The sequence below is a fragment of the Trichosurus vulpecula genome, chromosome 6 (assembly GCF_011100635.1).
Source record: "Trichosurus vulpecula isolate mTriVul1 chromosome 6, mTriVul1.pri, whole genome shotgun sequence".
Taxonomy (NCBI): Eukaryota; Metazoa; Chordata; class Mammalia; order Diprotodontia; family Phalangeridae; genus Trichosurus; species Trichosurus vulpecula.
The window spans coordinates 7,511,746-7,532,588 of record NC_050578.1 but is presented as its reverse complement, the minus strand read 5'-3'; the positions used below and the strand labels follow the sequence as shown (position 1 = coordinate 7,532,588).

Here is a 20,843-nt window from a genome sequence, read left to right as displayed (position 1 = left end):
GAAACCTTATGGATTCCTCAGAATAATGTTTTTAAATGCACAAAATAAAATATATAGAAATGCAAAGGAAACCAATTATATTGAATTATGGTTATCAAAATGTTAAAAAAAAAGTTAATACTTAACTCCAGGTTAAGACCCTGATCTAGTACCTTGCTGCATTAATCATCCTCCCACACTCATTCCTCTTCTTGATTTTTCCCACTATACTTTCCCATCTCTCCATAGCCATTCTCTCTAACCTAAAAAATACCTTCCTATGACCTTTGCACCTCATCAGACTACCATCTCACCTCTCTCTTACATTTGACCACAAAGCCTGAAAAAAAATCTATATGCTGTGTCTCTATATTCTGCCAACTGCTCACTTTAATTGGAGTCTGTATGTACCATTGTTAACGAATCTGATCTCTTTCCAACGACCGGGTCACATCATCTGAAGGCCCTTTGCTCGATCCTCATCCTCCTTGACCTCTCCAGAACATTTGGCACCGTTGATGATCTCTACTTTCACCTTCTTTGTTTTGTCTTGGTTCTCTTCCTGTCTCTCTGATGACTCCTCCCCAATCTGATTTTCCAGCTTTGCCTATTCTTCTTGACGCTTTAACATGAGCACTCCCTAAGGTTTACTTTTTAGGCTCTCTTCCCTTCTTACTCTGCAGTCTCCCCCAGTTTCATTTCTTTTCATTCTTTCAACAATTATTTCCAAGCAGATGACTCTAGGACCCATATTTCTACCTTTCACAGTGTATCTTGAATTAAGTGTTACACCAGTGTATCTCAAGTTCAGTGTGTCTCAAATAGAGCTACTGATTTTCCCTTTAAACCTGCTCTTCCTAACTTCACTTATTCTGTCAGTGGTTGCCATCATTCACTTTACCTCCTATCCTTGAAACCTTGGAGTTTTCTTTTGTTGCCACCTTCTTTTCACATCTCCTATGTGGAATGGACCACAGAAGCCACCTAATTCAGCTCCCTCATTTTACAGAGTGGGAAACTGAGGCCAAAGTAGGTTAAGTGATTTACCTTAGGTCACACAAGTTGTAAACCTTAAGATTTGAACTTAAGTCCTTGCATTTCAGAGCCAGTGCCCACACTGCCTCCCTAAGTCCACTTAATTTTTCCTTTACAACATCTTTCAATCTGTTCTCCTCTCTTTATTCCCGCTGCTACAGTCCTTGCATAAGTCCTCATTGCTACCTATCTGGACCACTACCATAGCCTGCCAGTGGTTCCCTCCATTCTCTCTTCACTCTAATCCATCCTTTACACTGTTGCCATGTAGTACGCATTCCTTAACCTGGCACTCAGTGTTCTGCAATCTAGGAGTAACCTTCCTCTCCAACTTCATTTCCTAGCGCTTTTTGCCGTGTACACTAGCACACCAGCCTTGTTGGTTGAATTGAATTCTGTGCTAGCTGAATCAATTCCATTGACAGGCAAATGAAAGTAATTAAAGCATTAGCAGATGTCTTGTAGCCATTTTTTATTATCTTTGAGAGTTTGTTGGAACAGCTCAGGAAAGCCTTGAGGCCTGGAAAAATGGAAATGGACTGTTCATCGTTGAAAAAGCATGACCCTGCTAATTATAGACCAGCTGGGTCAGCTGAATTTTAATACCTGGGGAGATAACTACAACAAGTCATTGATCAATTTGTAATCACCCAGAAGAGAGCTAGGTACTGAGCAGTAATTAGCATAGCTTTGTGAAAAAATAATTGTGGCAGACCCAGTTCATTTCCTCATGGTGTTTACTGACAGTCTTTTGATTCTGGTCAATAAGACATCTTCATCAAGACACCAGGAAGACTGGAACTAATCCTACCATTCATGGGTGGGTGAAGGATATCCATTGATAGTTCTTCTTCATCATACCCACCATCATCATCCTTAGAAACAGTTATTAATTAGAGTACACATAATACTGTGATAAGGATTTGTCCGTTTGGTTTTGAAAGGCTCTTTTGTCTTACATTAAAATATGTTCTGTCAGGGAATGTTTGAACTTTTTTGATTCTTTACCTTTTATTTCATGTGGTGCTAAGTTTGCCTTTTTATAAGATTAAAATAACTGTATTTTGGATTTTTTCCTCACTGCTTTAGCTACCTGCTCAACATAATTACAAGTTGTTGTAATGTTGGAGGATTTCAGGAATATTTTTTCCTCCTCTGCCTGGCCTAAAACAAAAAGCTTATTATTTACTTTACTGCTTACGATGATTCAGTTCCAGACACCTAAAGTCTATATCAGGAAGAAGACATGAACCTTTAGCTCCTTGTAATCTTGGTTCTCTTGTTGTTATTTGTTTGAGAATGCTGTAGCAGGTCCCCATCGGTGAGCCCTGAGGTTTATGTTTGACCCCGTACTATTTTGAAAATTGAACATGATTCAAGACATAGGGACCTAAAAAAAAAGCTAGGCTTCAGACACTTACTAGCTGTGTGACCTTGGGCAAGTCACTTAACTTCTGTCTACCTCAGTTCCCTCATCTATAAAATAACACCTACCTCTCCAGGTTGTCATGAGGATCAAATGAGATAATTGTGAAGAGCCTTCTAAACCTTAAAGCACTATATAAATGTCCATTGCTGCTGCTGTCGCTGTATTATTATTAATTATCCATATCATTTTGTCTCTAGCTTTCCTGTTCTATAGTACGTGGAGAGTAATTAACTATAAAAAGGAAGACACTTTTCACTAAGAACAGCGCTGCCTTTCTGCCCATTCTCCAAAATCCAAAAGTCACCAACTTAACTTTTGAGGCCTCATTTCTTGGGCTTTGTGTTCAGCTAAAACACAGCTCCTATGAAAAATAGAGTTTAAAAAGTACAAGCAAGAGGACCACGGATTATGTGTCGCACCACAGAAATAAGTGTCAGTGTTTATATCCAATGAAACCTTAGCATTGATGGAAAATTATTTCAGTGAGAAAGTATGTGTAGACGTGTATGTATGGTGGTACAGTGGGTAGAGCACTGGGTCTAAAGTCAGGGCAGCCTGCATTCAAATCTGGCCTTAGACACTTACTAGCTATGTGACCCTGGGCAAGTCACTTAACCCCATTTGCCTCAGCTTGCTCACCTGTAAAATGAGCTAGAAAAGGAAATGGCAAACTGATCCAGTATCTTTGCCAAGAAAACCCCAAATGGGATCACAGAGAGTTAGACATATCTGAAACAACTGAACCACAACAAACGTACATATGTATGTATATATGAATGCCTTATGCCAGAGCCTTTAAAGTCTAAATGAAGATGAGAGGCAGCATAGCAGAAGGAATGTGGTACAGCAGAAGGAATTCTGGCTTTATAGTGGGAGGACTTGGGTTTGAATTTTACCTCCACCATTTATTGTCGTTGGGTCCCGTCATTCAACCTCAACTTCCTTGTTTGTAAAATGAAGGGGTTGGCCTGATGGCATCTCAGGTCTCTTCTGTATCTCAATGTATGACGAGATTTAAAGAAAAATGTATGACAAGATTATGGAGGGCTTCAGAGTCAGGAAGACGTGGGTCAGTCTCACTCCTGATAGAGGCAGCTAAGTGGCACCATGGATAGAGCCCTGGGTCAGGAAGAACTGAATTCAAATCCAGTATCAGACAATTACTGGCTATGTGACCTTGAGTAAGTTATTTAACCTCTGATTGTCTCAGTTTCCTTTTCTTTAAAATGGAGATAATAATGCTACCTACTTCCCAAGTTGTTGAGAATCAAATGAGATAATGTTTGTGAAGCACTTAGCACATTGTCTGGCACGTAGTATAGACACTAAATAAATGCTTGTTATTGTCGTTATTATTATTATCGATATATATTGTCTGGTGACTGTGGACAGATCCCTTAACCCTAAGTACACCCAGGCAACTCTGTAAGACCGTAAGTTACAGAATAGTTGCAATTGGTATTGGTAGAAGGAGTCCTCTCCCTCGGAGCTCTCTAAGCCAAAAAAATTACAGGTCCATATTAAAAATCAATAACCTGAATTGTAAGCAAGCACAATAAGGAAATTTGTTATGAATAAATAAATTTCGTTGTACCTATAAGGTTTTTCTAAACTTAAGTCTGTTGATGGTCTTGCAGTTTAACTCGGCAGCCAGGCAGCTGATAGAACTGGACAAAGCTTCGTTGTCAGGTCCAGGTGCTGACTCTGGAGAAGGCCCTTCAGGGACAGCCCACAGCAGTGCAGCAGCCCCAAAGCCCAGTGACACCAAGAAGAACACCAAGAAGCGGCACTCCTTCACCTCCCTCACCATGGCTAACAAGTCTTCCCAGGCTTCTCAGAACCGCCATTCCATGGAGATCAGTCCTCCTGTCCTCATCAGTTCCAGCAATCCCACTGCTGCAGCTCGAATCAGTGAATTGACAGGACTTTCCTGTAGTGCTCCTTCTCAGGTAAATGAATCATCAGAGGGTGGGGGCAAAGGGGACACACAGAAGCTATTGCACTGAGAACAAGCCCTGTTCTCTCCCTAATAATGGATGGTCATTTGGAAGTACATTAGTGTTCTTAAGGCAAAATGGTATCATGGCTTCATTATTTATTTTTGATCTGAACTAAAATTTCATTGGTATAGGAAACTCCCAATAAGGAATCCCACCATTGTAAATAAGCATCTTCATTGCAAATTATCATCTTGGACAACACCACAGATGTTACATGAACCCATGTGTTCCTGGATCCAAGTTTGGCTCTCTATTCACTATGCACCCTTGTCTCTCTCTGGTCCATTTTTCATGTGGGAAAGCAGACATTAGAGGGAAACTAACCTGAGTGTCTTTACCCAAGACCACCCAAGCAGTCTTTAGAAGAGGAAACATCTTGCCAACCCAACCAGTTGGGCCGAATTTTCCCATAAGGATGGTTTGGAAAAGTTTGCCAAGTAAAATTTTACTCTTCTCCAATCTTAGGATGCTGCGGTTGAAATGCTTTTGTATAAAGCTTTCGATTGCCTATATTTACATAAGCCTACCTTCCTCTTTTAGTCTTTTCAGTAAGTATTAGAGAGGAGGCAAAACAAGGTGAAGAAAGAGTTCTTTTAAAGGCGCCCCCCAAATAAGCTTAAAAGATCCCCCACACCTCTCAGTTCACTAAGACTTGATGATCCTATAAGTGTCCTTCTCCTGTGTGCTGGCATGCTAATCATGATACCTAAGGAGATCGTGAGCACCTGCTGTTTGAGAAAATACAGTCATGCCAGTGTTGGGTGTTACTTTCCATCACTATTAAAATGCTTCCTTTTCCAACAACCATTTTCATTTGCTTTCTTGCTCTTCTACCTCTGTGCCTTGTTGTGTGGCACAAACTTGGTTGAGCTTCTGAACAGTCTTTTTTGGGTGGATCCATATATGTGATCTCATTGATTGAAGGAACTCCCAGTAAGGAAACTCTCTCTACTGATGCTGATCAGCACTTGCTTTACAGCTTAGAGTCTCAGAGAATTGCAAGGCGGGGGGGTGGGGGGGTGGGGCACCTAGATGTTAAGTTTCATGCCCAGGGTCACACTGCCAATATGTGTCAAAGAGATCATTTTAACCGAGGTCTTCCTAACTCTGAGGTTGGAGCTCTGTTCATGACTGCCTCTTGATGGGTCTTTTAGTAGGGCTTTATTTTCAGCCAATCGGTAAGGCATTTCTAAGTCAGCCATTCAGTTGAGCAAACATTTATAAAGCCCCTACTCTGTGTAGAGGACTGTGTGCATGCTTTGTTTTATTGAACACCCACCTGAGGTTCCCCCCTTGGAGTTTCTTGGATAGATTTTGGGGGATCCATGAACATAGATGGGAAAAAATTACAGTATAATTGGTTTCCTGTGTAATCTTGCATATTTTATTTTATGCATTAAAAAACATTATTTTGAAAAGGGGTCCATAGGCTTTACCAGACTCCTGAAGGGATTCATGATTCTAACAGGGTTTAAAAAAACAACAACCTTGTTTATATAGAGGAAAAAGACATGGCTTTGATATCTTAGTGGGAACAGGACAAAACATATATAAAATATGTAGTGAAAAGAAACATACAAGTTTATATTTATTCATTCAACAAAGTTTGAATCCAGGATTTGCCCCTTATTAGCTCCCTGACTTCATGCAAATGAATTTCAATCTCCTCACCTGTAAAGTAGGAATGAAAATAATTCTTTCTAATGCTCACACCTCAGGCCTCATTGCATTATTTCTGAGGGAAGCGCAGTGACCTGTCCAGGGCTGTATACATGTGAGCTGCAGCTATATTTTTTTATCCTGGGATTTGAGATGACAAGAAGATCTGTATCCAACAGGCTTTCCTTTCAGGGACTGTGGCACCAAGAAACCTGCCCCACCTCAGGCTACTATCCTTTGAAAGTAATGAAATCCTGAGGAGAAACAACCTTTTGCTCCTAGTCACCCTGGGCCCAAGTCCTTCTTGCTCCTACCATAGGAAATAGGCTGTGCGTCCCAGAGGAAAAACCTAGATTCAAATTCTTCCCCTGAGGTTACCTGTGTGACCTTGAGCAAGCCACTTAACCTCTGTTTGCCTATTTCCTCCTCTACAAAATGAGGAAGTTATCTCTAAATCTATGATCCTATAAAAAAGATATTTTTAATGACATCTACAGTATATGATCAGATACACATGATTTATCCCTTCGGCATTCTCCTGTCTACTATGCTATGCTATATTGAGAGGATTTTATTGAATACTACATGGTGCAATGGATAGAGTGGCAGGACTAGAGGCAGGAAGACCTGAGTTCAAATTTGGCCCCAAACACTTACTAGTTGTGTGACCCTGGGCAAGTCATTTGCTTTAGTTTCCCCATTTCTAAAATGGGGATAATAGCACCTACCTCCCAGAGTTGTTGTGAGAATCAAATAAGTTAATACTTTTAAAGTGCTTAGCACAATGCCTGATAATCAATATTTTTAAAGTGCCTACTATGTGCTCCGCATTGTGCTAAGTACTTTACAATTATTAATTTCTATGTTTATTTTCTATATGTATTATCTAATTTCTATAGAAATATTAGCTATTATTACTAGACTGTTTATTTCTATAGTGTAAGAGTAGGTGTGTAAGGTTTTCTCCCTCGAGGTCATGATTCTGGTAGGATCTATCTCATGATGGAGATGTTGATAGAATCCCAGGATTTGAGCTAGAAAGGACCCTAGATATAACTCATATGACCCCTTTACCTTATAGATGAAGAAACTGAGGACCAGAAACGACTGGCCCACAGTCACCTAGGTAGTAAAGGTCAGAATTTTGTCTGGAAGGCATTTCACATTCTATTCTAAATCAAATCACATAATGTCGTCTCTTGAAAGTCCCCCTTAGCACCTCACAACAGCCCACTTAGCCCAGTCTAGAGATCCCATCCACCCTTTCTTATCTCCACCCGTGAATCATCAACTCCCCTTCTTCCAGGCTGGCACCTCAAATACAAAAGTAATTTATTACCATGTTAAAGATGGCCACCACCATCTGACCCTAGGAAGGCCTAGCATTGTCCTCCCTTAAGACACTGGAAATTTATCATAGCAACCTTTGCCCCTTTGGACATAGGCAAGGGTGAGAAATTCCTCTACCCTGGCTTGTTCAAAGGGACGTCTGTGGTCTGAAAAGAACAGAAACACAAATAATAATGGCTTAGTAATATTCATTCTTAGATGCTTCCCATCTTACGGTGTTGTATATGAAGGGATAGTGGTCCATATAACTTTCCTTTAATATGGAAGGAAAACATATTTGTGGAGTATTTTGTTTATCATTTTTATTCTACTAAGGTCCTACTCTGATGCCTTATGGAGACCTTTGGGTTTTCAGGATCTATATCATGGACACGCTGAAAGGCCCTGCCGAGATCAGAAGGCTTCATTGGTTGGTCGTTTAAGGACCAGCCTAACTATGTGAGAAAAACTTGTCACTAGGTTGGAGATTTTTTGGCCACAGTAAACTGTATTGTATGGTGTATTTTGGATCAGTGGAGTAGAGTATATGTACCAATAAAATCACAAATCCTTGAAATACTAAAACATGATATATTAGCCATCACTTTCCTTTCTACCTTTCCTGCTTCCACATAGGGCTTGAGATAGCTATTGTTGAGTAATACTGCTATCTCCCTAGATTTCCTTCCATGACCATGTGGAGTCCTATTGGAGACCTTGAAGGCATGCAACCACATCCCTTCCCTGAGACAAAAACTCCCCACATCTGTAAAATGAGAGTGGATTGGACCAGATAACCTCTAAGATTCCTTTTAATTCTACATCTGTGAGCCAAGATAGGAATTGCACTGGATCTGATGGAAATGATCATGTTGTCTCTAAAGATTCTGCATGCATGTGGTGTTTGTCCCAATGCCATCAGTATTTAGCTGCTCTGTTGGCCTCCTAAACAGCAAGTGACAACTGACATTGATGTAGCATTTTTAAGGTCTGCTCACTGTTTTATACACATGATTTCCTCGAGCCTCACAACAGCCCTGTGAGAAAGATACTGCACATATTAAAAATCCCTGTTTTATAGATAAGGAAACTGAAGCCTGGTAAGAAGGTCATGGTCACACATCTAGTAAATGTTGAACATAGGTTTTCCTGACCCCAAATCCAGCATTTCATCCATGATGCCATGCTTCTTGAGTGGGCCTCGTTGAATTCATATTAAGTCCCTCACCTAGGTACATTTCTCTGTTTCTTTGTTCTAGTGTCTTATTAATTGCTTCTGGTGTTTATTTTAAAATATTTGCACAATGATTTATCTTTCTATGTGTACTTGGAGGCTGTTGTGCTTGGCTACTGTTCAGTGAAAAATAAATTCCAAAAACATAAATAAATCTATTTGTTTATAAGATGTGTCATCCAGGTGAGTCACCAGAACAGGTGTTCACAGGTGTTTGTGACTGACAAGCTACGTACAAGGGTGTTGAACTAGATGATCTCCAAGGCACCTTCTGGACCTATAATTTTATGATTCTGTGATAAACCTGCGGTAATAGATAATCATAGCAACACAGTACAATGGATTTGAAGTCCAAAGACCTGAATCTGAATCTTGTATCTGCACCTTACTAGGTGTGTAATGTTGGCAGGTCACCACACCCTTCTAGTGCTATCTTACCCCTAAGATGCCTTCTAGGTCAAAATCCTAGAATGGCAGGCTCACATGTGATACTTTGCAAAACTCGTCCTCATAACACTGAGAGAGATGTACTATCACCTCCATTTTACAAATGCAGATGCAGAGGTTACATGACTTACCTAAGGCCATACCGCTAGTAAGTGGCAGAACTAGCACTCAAATCTGTGTTTTCTGAAAGAAACTAAGTCCAGCACCCACGATCTTTCCATTGCGACACATGGTGAGTGGTTTTTGCCTATTCACGAACCTCCTCTCACACAACAGTGATTGACCTGGACTTCAATCAGCCAGAGGAGTCATTAATATTAGACTTACTAGGACTGAGGATATCTTCACTGGCCTCAGGGATCAAAGAGAGTCCTCCATCTTCTTCATTCAGCCACCCTTTCATGTTGTGCTGGGCTAATCACTTTAATCTGTTGCACCAGGAAAAAGAAATGGGGCGGAGTAGAAGGTCACCACTTTCCTTCCCAAGATAATAATATTAATTGGGCTGATGTGTTGGTTAGTTTTACAGAATAGTTCCTAGGCCTCCCCCTTTTTTTTATTTGCAACAAAGGATGTCTCTCTGACTAGGGTTTATATTTGGAAATGAAAGTATTATAGAACTAAAAGTACCAATAATTTTTTAAAAGAATTTAATCATTTTCAGCCCACATTCTCTGCCTCTTTACTAGCATTCTCTGGGGCAGCTAGGTGGCGCAGTGAGTAGAGCACCAGCCCTGGAGTCAGGAGGACCTGAGTTCAAATCTGGCATCAGACACTTGACACACGTACTAGCTGCGTGACCTTGGGCAAGTCACTTAACCCCAATTGCCCTGCCAAAAAAACCCAAAAAACAAACAAAAAAAAGCATTCTCTTTATATAAGATTAAATGAAATAATATTTGCAAAGCACTTAGCATAGTCCCTGGCATACAGTAGGTACTTTTAATAAAAGTGCTTGTTTCCTTCCTTCCAATCATCCATCTCCCACTTTTCTAATAATTAGGTTTTGGACATAATAACTATTAAGAGTTGAAAGGGACCTGAGAGATCATCTACTCCAGAGGTTCTTAATTTGGGTGTCATGATTCCCTTTGGGCAGTTGAGGGAACCTACAGAATAGTGCTTTTGCAGCATAATGCTTTTAAATTCATGAAATAAGATGCATAGGAACATAAATGGAAACCAGTTATAGTGAAATACAGTTATCAAAAGATTAGAAAAAAATTTCATGGACTCCGGATTGAGAGCTCCTGATCTAGTCCAACATTCTCATTCAATGAATAATTGAAGGTTAAAGAGGCTAAGTGATTTGCTCAAGGTCACACAGGTAATAAATGACAAAGCCGATTCCAGGATATTCCTGATTGTTTGTTAATAGGTCCTGAGGGATAGTTTAGGGTCCAGAGTGATGCACAGCTGTTTGGGCTCTGGTCCAGGGCCTACAATTAGCAGCACTCACTGCATTTTGGCCTTCCTGGTCAACCCCTTTTCTCATTTATCCTTATAGTAAAAATAGCTCTATTTCTCAATACAGCATGTCCCAAAAGTCTTAGTGCAAGTTAAATGGGATACTCTGTATTTGAAGGATAGAAGGAAGAGTGAATGAATAAATGAGCAGAAACTTTTCTAGTTAGAAAGTGGAAAATGGGTTCAGTCTTTGAAAGGAAAGTAGTTCACAAAATGTGCTTTCCAAGAAAAGCACACTCTGTGTGTGTGTGTGTGTGTGTGTGTAAGAAATATAGGAAGTGTGTGTGTAAAGCACACTCGTGTGTGTGTGTAAAAATATAGGAATGGTTGGAAATCTTAAATTCCCTCAGAGGTGCTTGAGTAGAAAATACTATTATAGAAGCCAATTTTAGCTGTTCTGTAGAGTATCTTTAGTATCACTAAATCCACTCCCAGTGATGGAGTTTTCTGCATTGATGGTGTATCAATGATTTTCAGCCTTAAAACCCTATACAGGAATGTCCCAAAAGTCTTAGCGAAGTTTTGAAGTTTTAAACTTTAAGGGCTTACGATTTCACTAAGATGCCTTGTGAGCTGCTCCTAATGTGGCTTCTGTGCTTGCTGCTACTGTTACACCTGAAATCATAGCCGTGCCTAGAATATCGGAAAATAAAAAAATAACTGTGGGTTTTGCCGTAGAACCAAGCGTTTTACCCAACAGCAGTTTTTCTTTTCCCATACAGACAGTTTGTCTTACATATGGAAAACGTGTTACATTAGAATTTCCTTGTGTACGTCATCGTTGCTCTTCTTAGCGTGCCATTACTTCCTTAGGGGGAGAAATTCATCAAAATTCAATTTAGCATTTATTGAGAGAGCGAGCTAGGTTGTGGAGACCCAAAGACACAATGGGGAGTCAGGGGACTTTGATCCAAAACTCAGCGCTGATGTTTATTAGCTATGTGTCTTTAGGCAAGTTATCTAATTTCCTTAAGCCTCAGTTTCTCCAAGTGTAAAGTGAGAAGTTTGGAGCGGATAGCCTCTGATGGGTTCCCTCAGTTCTAATCCTTTGAAATAGCTTGGGCCCTCTAGGAGTTTATAGTCAATTAAAGGGAGCACAAACAAGTATGTAAAAGGCCATTTGAGAGAAGAGAAAGTGCTAACAAGAGGGATCAGAGAAGGCTTCTGAGAAGAGGTGGTAAGTGAGCTGAGCCTTGAAGGAAGAGAGGAACTGACAAGCAGAGTTTTGTCTTCATTTGCGTAAAGACTATTTTGTAGTTGTATCCATATAGTTTGCATGTGTGTCTTGGTAGTAAGACTCCCAAATATTTTATACATTCTGTAGTTATTTTTAATGGAATTTCTCTGTTGGTAATATACAGAAATGCTGGTGATTCATGTGGATTTATTGTACATCCTGTAATTTTACTGAAGTTATTTTTAGTTAATTTTAGTTCATTTTGTGCTTGATTCCTTAGGCTTCATTCTCTAGATAGATTAGGGGCTCTTGACCATTTTTCAGAAATGGACCCCATTTGACAGTCTGGTGAAGCCCATGGACCCCTTTTCAAAATAATGTTTTTAAATGCACAAAATAAAATACATAGGATTACAAATTCCAATATAGATAAGCAAAGATTTTTTTTAAAGCAAGTTCATGGATTGTAGATTAAGAACCCCTAAGATACAGACCATTATATATCTGTAAAAAAGTGATGGTTTTGTTTCCTCTTTGCCTGTATTTATTTTCTCAGTGTCTTTTACTTGTCTTATAGCTATAGCTAGGATTTCTTGCATTATATTAAATAGTAAAGGAGGGAGGGAACAAGCATTTATTAAGTGCCTTCTATGTGCCAGGCACTGTACTAAGTGCTTTACAAATACTATCTCATTTGATAACACTAGTTGGTGATAATGGGCATCCACATTTTTTAACCTCTGTAAGGCAAAGTTGAGGAGGTTAGGTCATTTCTGACATGGGGAAGTCACCTGTTTGAATGCACAGAAACAAACCACATCCCTTATTCTAGCTATGGGGATGGCAGGAAGGACCTTTTCATTTAAAGAGAAAAAGAATAAACACCTTTCCCATCTTCAAGGTACCACTTGAGTGGAATTGATTGGATGTCTAAGCATTGGACCTCAGAGTGAATGGACATCCTTCTCAGCACACATATTTCTGCTTATATAGGTGCTGCTGACAAGGAGCCTTTGAAGACAGCTACTTTGGCTAGATGTTGTCTCCCTTAGGCCTTGATAAGTAATCACTTTCTGGAGGCATGTTGAGGCAACTGTATCTTAATCACAGGTGGAAGTTAGGGGTGGGAGTGAAGGAAATGATTGTCAAAGAGTGAAATGCCTTGTGAATTAAACCCAGATTTGACTTAGTGATAGCCTATGGAAGCTGAATCCTCAACAAGATTTGAAGAGGGCTCGTGTGCAAATGATTGGGCATGGAGCTGTTTGCAGGGTTATTGAATCTGAGAGGTTGGTCCCATGAAGAGCATCTTCCAAAAAGAACGAAGGTTCTTTTCTTGTTTCTTGTTATTGTGAAGGGCCACACCAGGAGCCCTGTCTCCTGGTCAGCATAAAGGGAATAAAAATACATACTGGCTTTTAAAATAAGGGAGGCTGCATATTAAACACTGCATGATTTGTTTCTCTGGAGGCTGTGCCAAGACAGTGTGTTCGTTATGTGAAATTCACAGTCCAGGATTACATATTGAGAGTGGGGAGGACTCTCAGAGGTCATCTAACTTAACCCTTTCATTTTACATATGAAGAAACTGAGACCTAAAGAGGTAACATGACTTACCCAAGATCCCATAGGTCAGCAGGTAGCAGAGCTGGGATTTGGCCACAAATTCAGAACCCGTTCCACAGTGACTACATTACTTTTTCTTTCCAGGCTTATTATGCATTAAATTTACAGTTGGTTTTCTGATAACCCTTTTTGTATTTTTCCTTGATAGGTTCACATCAGTACTACTGGGCTAATTGTGACCCCGCCTCCAAGCAGCCCAGTCACAACGGGACCTTCATTCACCTTCCCATCAGATGTTCCCTACCAAGCTGCCCTTGGAGTAAGTACCAGATGTTTCTCCCATCCTTGATGATTTTGTCCTTAGCTGTTTATCGAACCCATCTGTTGGCATTAATTTGGTTCTCTCAACCTGTAAGCAGCCCTAGTTTATTATTGATGCTTGTTCCTTTGGGTGGAAGCCTCGCCAGCCATGTTTTTCATCTACAGTGTTAGTCATCTAGAGTGTTATTTCTGCCAGTTTTGCAGATAAACTGGGAAAGTTCCTCCTGAACTGTACCAATTTTTCACTCTTCCTTTTAATACTAAATGAGCTTATACCTAACATATATACCTATATACCTAATATATGTTACGCTATGATATATAATAATAATAATACTAAACACACAGTCCAGTCAAAATGGACTGTTCCTCAGATACATCATGTGCTATGCAGGCTTCATGCTGAATATCCTTCTGCGCAGCTGCATCTGTCCAACATGACCTTCAAGGACCAATTTAAATGCTTTCTCATTCAGGAAACTTCTCTTGATTTCCCCAGCTGCAAGGAATCTCTTTCTTCTCTAAACTAACTTTATCTATCCATCGATTCATCAAGTGAATTTTTAAACATCTGTTATAGGTGGATACTGGGAGAGAAACCGAATTTAGACAACCTAATTACCCTCATGGAGTTTACAGTCTCATGCTCTTAGAAAAAATACATATACATTCACCTTCTATTGTTCATTATAGTTGGGCGAGCATGTTTCTAATCTTTCCTACTACACAGTAACAGAACTGAATTTGTGGTTGGGAATATACTTTTTTCTCAGCAGTGCGTGACACATACTCAAAAAGTGACCACATATTAGGGCATAAACACCTCACAATCCAGTGCAGAAAGGCAGAAGTAGTCAAAGCAGATAATGATGCAATAAAAATTATTTGTAATAAATGACCATGGAAAGATAAACTAAAAATTAATTGGAAACTAAATAATCTAATCCTAAAGAATGAGTGGGCCAAAGAACAAATCCTAGAAACAATTAATAATTTCATTCAAGAGAATGACAATGAGACAACATACCAAAACTTATAGGATGCAGCAAAAGCAGTTCTTAGGGAAAGTTTTATATCTCTAAATGCTTACATGAATAAAATAGATAAAAAGGAGATCAATGAAATGGGCATGCAAACTGAAAAAGCTAGAAAAAGAACAAATTGAAAAACCCCAATTAGATACCAAATTAGAAATACTGAAAATCAAAGGAGAGATTAATAAAATTGAATTCAAGAAAACTACTGAACTAATAAATAAAACTAAGAGCTGGTTTTATGAAAAAAACAATAAAATTGATAAACCGTTGGTCATTTTGATTAAAAGAAAAGAAAGAAGAAAACCAAATTACCAGTATAAAAAATGAAAAGGGTGAATTCACCTCCAATGAAGAGGAAATTAAAACAATTATTAGGAATTATTTTGCCCAGTTGTGTGCCCATAAATTTGATAACCTTAGGGAAATGGATGAATGTTTACAAAAATACAAATTGCCCAGGTTAACAGAAGAGGAAGTAAATTACCTAAATAACCCCATCTCAGAAAAAGAAATTGAGTAAGCCATCAGTGAACTCCCTAGGAAAAAAATCTCCAGGGCCAGATGGTTTTACATGTGAATTCTATCCAACATTTAAAGAACAATTAATTCCCATACTTTATTATAGACTATTTGGGAAAATAGGTTAAGAAGGAATCCTACCAAATTCTTTTTATGACACAAATATGGTACTAATACCTAAACCAGGAAGAGTCAAAACAGAGAAAGAAAATTATAGACCAACTTCCCTAATGAATATTGATGTAAAAATTTTAAATAAAATATTAGCAAAAAGATTGCAGCAACTTATCACGAGAATAATACACTATGACCAGGTAGGATTTATTCCAGGAATGCAGGGCTGGTTCAATATCAGGAAAACGATTAGCATAATTGACCATATCAACAACAAAACTAGCAGAAACCATATGATTATCTCAACAAGATGCAAAAAAAGCCTCTGACAAAATACAACATCTATTCCTATTAGAAGCATTAGAAAGCCTAGGAATAAATGGAGCCTTCCTTAAAATTATAAATAGCATCTACCTAAAACCATCAGCAAGCATTATATGTAATGAGGATAAGCTAGATGCATTCCCAATAAGATCCAGGGGGAAACAAGGATGTCCATTTTCACCCCATTATTCAATTTGGTACTAGAAATGTTAACTGTAGCAATAAAAGAAAAGGAAATTGAAGGAATTAGAATAGGCAAAGAAGAAACTAAATTGTCACTTTTTGCAGATGATATGATGATTGACTTAGAGAATCCAGTAAAAAACTACTTGAAATAATAAACAACTTTAGCAAAGTTGCAGGATGTAAAATAAACCTACATAAATACTCAGCATTCCTATATATTACTAACCAAGCCCAACAGCAAGAGATAGAAAAAGAAATTCCATTTAAAGTTACTGTAGACACTATAAAATATTTGGGAGTCTATCTGCCAAGACAAACCCAGGGCCTATATGAACACAGTTATGAAACACTTCTCACACAAATAAAGTCAGATCTAAATAAATGGAATAACATCAGTTGCTCATGGTTAAGCCAAACTAATATAATAAAAATGACAATTTTACCTAAATTAATTTACTTATTCAGTACCACACCAATCAGACTACCAAAAAATTATTTTACAGTGCTGGATAAAATAATAACAAAATTCATCTGGAAGAACAAAAACTCCAGAATATGAAGGGAATTAATGAAAAGAAATGCTGGGAAAGGTGGCCTACCCATACCAGATATCAAACTGTACTATAAAGCAGCAGTCATCAAAACTACCTGGTACTGGCTAGGAAACAGAGTTGTGGATAGGTTAGGGATACAACGCAGAAGTCAACGACTATAGCAATCTACTCTTTGATGAACCCAAAGAATCCAGCTTCTGGGATAAGAATTCACTATTTCACAAAAACTGCTGGGAAAATTGGAAATTAGTATGGCAGAAACTGGACATAGACCAATATCTTACACCTTACTAAAATAAAGTCAAAATGGGTTTATGATTTAGAAATAAAGGCTGATACTATAAGCAATTTGGGAGAGCAGGGAATAGTTTACCTATCAGATCTATGGGAAAGGTCAGAATTCATGATCCAACAAGAGAAACCATTACAAAATGCAAACTGGATAATTTTGAGTATGTTAAACTGAAAAGTTTTTGTATAAAAAAAAACCAATGCAATAAAGATTAGGAGGGAAACAGAAAATGGGGAGAAAATTTTTGCAACCAATGTCTCTGATAAAGGCCTCATATCTAAAGTATACAGGGAACTGAGCCAAATTTATAGGAATAAAAGCCATTCCCCAATTGAGAAATGGTCAAAGGATATGAACAGGAAGTTTTTAGAGGAAAAAATTAAAGACATCCATAGGAATATGAAAAAATGCTCTAAATCACTATTGATTAGAGAAATGCGAATCAAAACAACTCTTCGGTACCATGTCTCTCCTGTCAGATTGGCTAACATGACAAAACAGGAAAATGATAAATGCTGGAAAGGATGTGGGAAAATTGGAACATTAATACATTGTTGGTGGAGTTGTGAACAGATCCAGCCATTTTGGAGAGCAATTTGGAACTATGCCCAAAGAGCTATAAAAATGTGCATAGCCTTTGACCCAGCAATACCACTACTAGGGATATATCCCAAAGAGATCACACAAGTGGGAAAAGGACCCATAGGCACAAAAATATTTATAGCAGCAGCTCTTTTTGTGGTGGCAAAGAATTGGAAATCAAGGGGATGCCCATCAATTGGGGAATGGCTGAACAAATTGTGGTATATGAATGTAATGGAATATTATTGTGCCATAAGAAATGGGGAAGATACAGACTTCATAATAACCTGGAAAGACCTACATGATACGATGCTGAGTGAGAGGAGAAGAACCAGGAGAACATTGTACGCAACGACAGACATATTGATTCTGTGATGACTAACCTTGATAGACTTGGCCCTCCTCAGCAATAAGCCTTAAAGGCTCAAAGACAGTTCCGAAGGACTAATGATGGAAAAAGTGAGCTACGTACATCCAGAGGAAGAACTGTGGAGCCTGAATGCAGATTGAGGCAAACTATTTGCATTCTTTTTTTTTCTCTTCTTTTTTGGTTTTGTTTCTTCTCTCTCATGATTCATTCCATTGGTCATAATTCTTCTTTGCAACTTGTCTGTTGTGTGAATAAGTTTAATGCGAGTCTATATCAGACTGCATGCTGTCTTGGTGGGAGGGGGTAGGGGAGGGGAGGGGAGAAAATTTGAAACTCAAGAACATGTAGAACTAAGTGTTGTAAACCAAAAATAAAAAATCTAATTAAAAAAATAAAAATAAATAAGGGATAGAAAATGGACCTCAGAGAGCCAAGAATCATCTCTATACTATAATGATGACAATGAATATAGCAATTATTAATAATTTAGAAATATATTAATGTAAATACTAACTGCTATTGTATGTTAATAGGAATAATAGTTATAGCAATAATAAATAGTAATAGGACAAGGAATAGACTTCTGACTGCATTGCTAAAGGGAGCCCCGAGCTGAGGAAACGCCATCCGCCAGTGCAGATCATCACTTTTCCTGCATTTTCTAATAACAGCCAGCATTTACACAGCACTTACTCTATGCCAGGCCCTGTGCTGTGTACTTTACAATTATTATTTCCTTTGATCTTACAAAAACTTTGGGCAGAAGGTGTTATTATTATCCCTGTCTCACAGACGAGGATGCTGAGGAAGACAAAGACTAGTCGTCGTCCGAAGCCAGACGCTGAAAGCAGACAGAGACCTTGCCACCTAGTGGCAGCTTTAGCGTCTTAGAGAATGATCTTAGAGAAGGAAATTGATTTGCTCAGGATCACACAAGGAATGCACGCAGATGTGGCACTGGAGCCCAGGTCTTGCTGGCTCCAAAGCCAGTGCCTCTCGGCACTGTACGGAGCTGCCGCTCACTTTAATGCCAAAGAATTCCATGCTCTGTTTAGTGCAATACAATGCAACAAGCATTTATTTAGCACCTACTAGGTACCTAGTATTGTAGTGGGAATGCAAAGGTGAAAATAAAAACAGTTTATCCCCTCAAAGAGCTTATATTCTACTTGTTGTTGTTCAGTTATTTCAGTTGTGTCTGACTCTTCTTGACCCCCATTTGGGTTTTTCTTGGCAAAGATTCTGAAGTGGTTTGCCATTCCCTTCTCCAGCTCATTTTACAGATGAGGAAACTGAGGCAAACAGATTAAATGACTTGCCCAGGGTCACACAGCTAGTAAGTGTCTGAGACCAGATTTGAACTCAGGAAGATGAGTCTTCCTGACTACCAGGCCCCGCACTCTATCCACTGCACCACCTAGCTGCCCCATATTCTACTTACACAGCTAGGAAAAGCAAAATACGTGGAATATAAATGTGGAATATTGGGGAAGGGGGTCAACAACTGGAGGGATCAGGAGCAAACATACAGGAGATGGCACTTGAATTGAGCCTCGAATGACGCAAGGGATTCCAAGTAGCAGAAGGGGAACGTTTCAAGTGTAGATGTAGCCTGTGCAAAGGCCAGTGACACAGCAGGCAATGCGCTTGACATTAAATTAAGGAAAAACTTCCCAACACTGAGAGCTGTCCCCAAAGTGGAAGGGGCTGCCTCAAGGGGTGGGAGGAGCCCCACACCTTTTAGGTCTTGAGAACAGGCTGAATGGCCGCTTCTAGGATGTGTGAGTGGGCTGCCTTGGGAATTGGTAGATTTACCTTCATTGGAGTTCTTCAAGTGAAGATTGAGTGACCCCTCTTTGGGGATAGGGTAGTGAGGATCCTTTGCCAGGTACAGAATACATTAGACAGTCTATTAAGTTCTTCCCAGTTCTGAGATTTTGTGACTCTGTAATGCCAAGGAGATCAGTGGCATGAAACAATAATGTATTTTCATTACATTTCTTGCTCTCTTTAGCTTTATTTCTTATAGGCCTCACCTTTATTTCTTTTGACCTACCAGTCTCCTGATTTTTTCCTTTTTTAAATTGCTTTGTTTCATTTTGTTTTTATGCCACCCTCATTTTCCATTAGCCTCTCCCTCCCCCTAGTCCCCTGCCAACTGTCCTTTGTAACAATGAAAAATATTTAAACAAAACCAGAACAAGAACTGTATGCCAGTGCTTGGCATGTATAGCTGGATGGAGTGTACATGCTGGCATTGCCATTACTGAAGGAGGCATCTGATCAATCTGATTGCTTGAATGTGGAGGAAATAGAAAAAAAGGGAGGGAATTAAGGGGAAGTGCAGAGGGGGTACAAAAGAGGAAGAGAACAAGAACAAAAAAAACCGAAGTAGTGAAAAACAAGCAAACACAACTTTAGAAAACAAAGATATAATTGGCATCATCTTAATTTCTTGAAATAAAAGGAAGCTGTTGTCAGTGTCTCAGAAAGCTGGGGAAGAATCAATTGTTCATTGAGCCCAAGGCAAGGGGTGAAAGCCCTAACAACTGGCCCTGAGATAATCATCGTATGTGTTTTTAACTCTCAGAGGGATAAGTTAGGCATTCTCCTATTCAATAAAAAGGGGAAGTTTGCTCTGATTAGATGTGGAAAAGAAACTTCAGGAAATTTTCTGGCATCTTACTGCTACAATTGTTTATAGGACAGCTACTTGGTAAAGGAAATGTGGTTGTGCTTTTCATTCCTTTGGGAAAACATGAAGTAAAACTGACATTGAGTGAGACATAATTCCCATGAAAATGGGGTCGCAAAGGATATTTTGTCCAGAGACAAGTTCTATGAAAACCCTCCTCTCTGATTTCCTAGGGTGGAGGAGGGGAGAACAGAAAAACTCTCCTCCCATCCTCCTTTCCTTGTCAACCTCTATCCCCAGTATCCAGCTGATTGGTGCTTCTGTTGCTAGTGGCCCACCACACATGGAAAACACTAATTTCATTTCTAAAAGGAGGGGAAAAAAGACTGTAACTTTCTGATCTTAGAATAATTAATTATCCAAGGCAAAATATGGACTTTCAATAAAATAGAGGACTTTCAAGCTTTCTCAGTGAAAAGACCAGAGCTGAATAGAAAATTTGACCTTCAAACACAAGAATCAAGAGAAGCATGAAAAGGTAATCAAGAAAAAGAACAAGAAAAAGAAATTGCAAGGGACTTACTAAA

At 39.0% G+C, this 20,843-nt stretch overlaps 1 protein-coding gene across 1 annotated transcript in view; it reads left to right on the top strand.

Annotated features, from left to right (window-relative positions):
- Window positions 1-20,843, top strand: part of SH3RF1 (SH3 domain containing ring finger 1) — a 224,429-nt gene that overhangs the window by 166,731 nt on the left and 36,855 nt on the right. Inside the window, exons 5-6 of the mRNA XM_036763467.1 lie at window positions 4,081-4,392; window positions 13,531-13,641. Of these exons, the coding sequence (XP_036619362.1) occupies window positions 4,081-4,392; window positions 13,531-13,641 (423 nt within the window). The remainder of the gene's footprint in view (window positions 1-4,080; window positions 4,393-13,530; window positions 13,642-20,843) is intronic.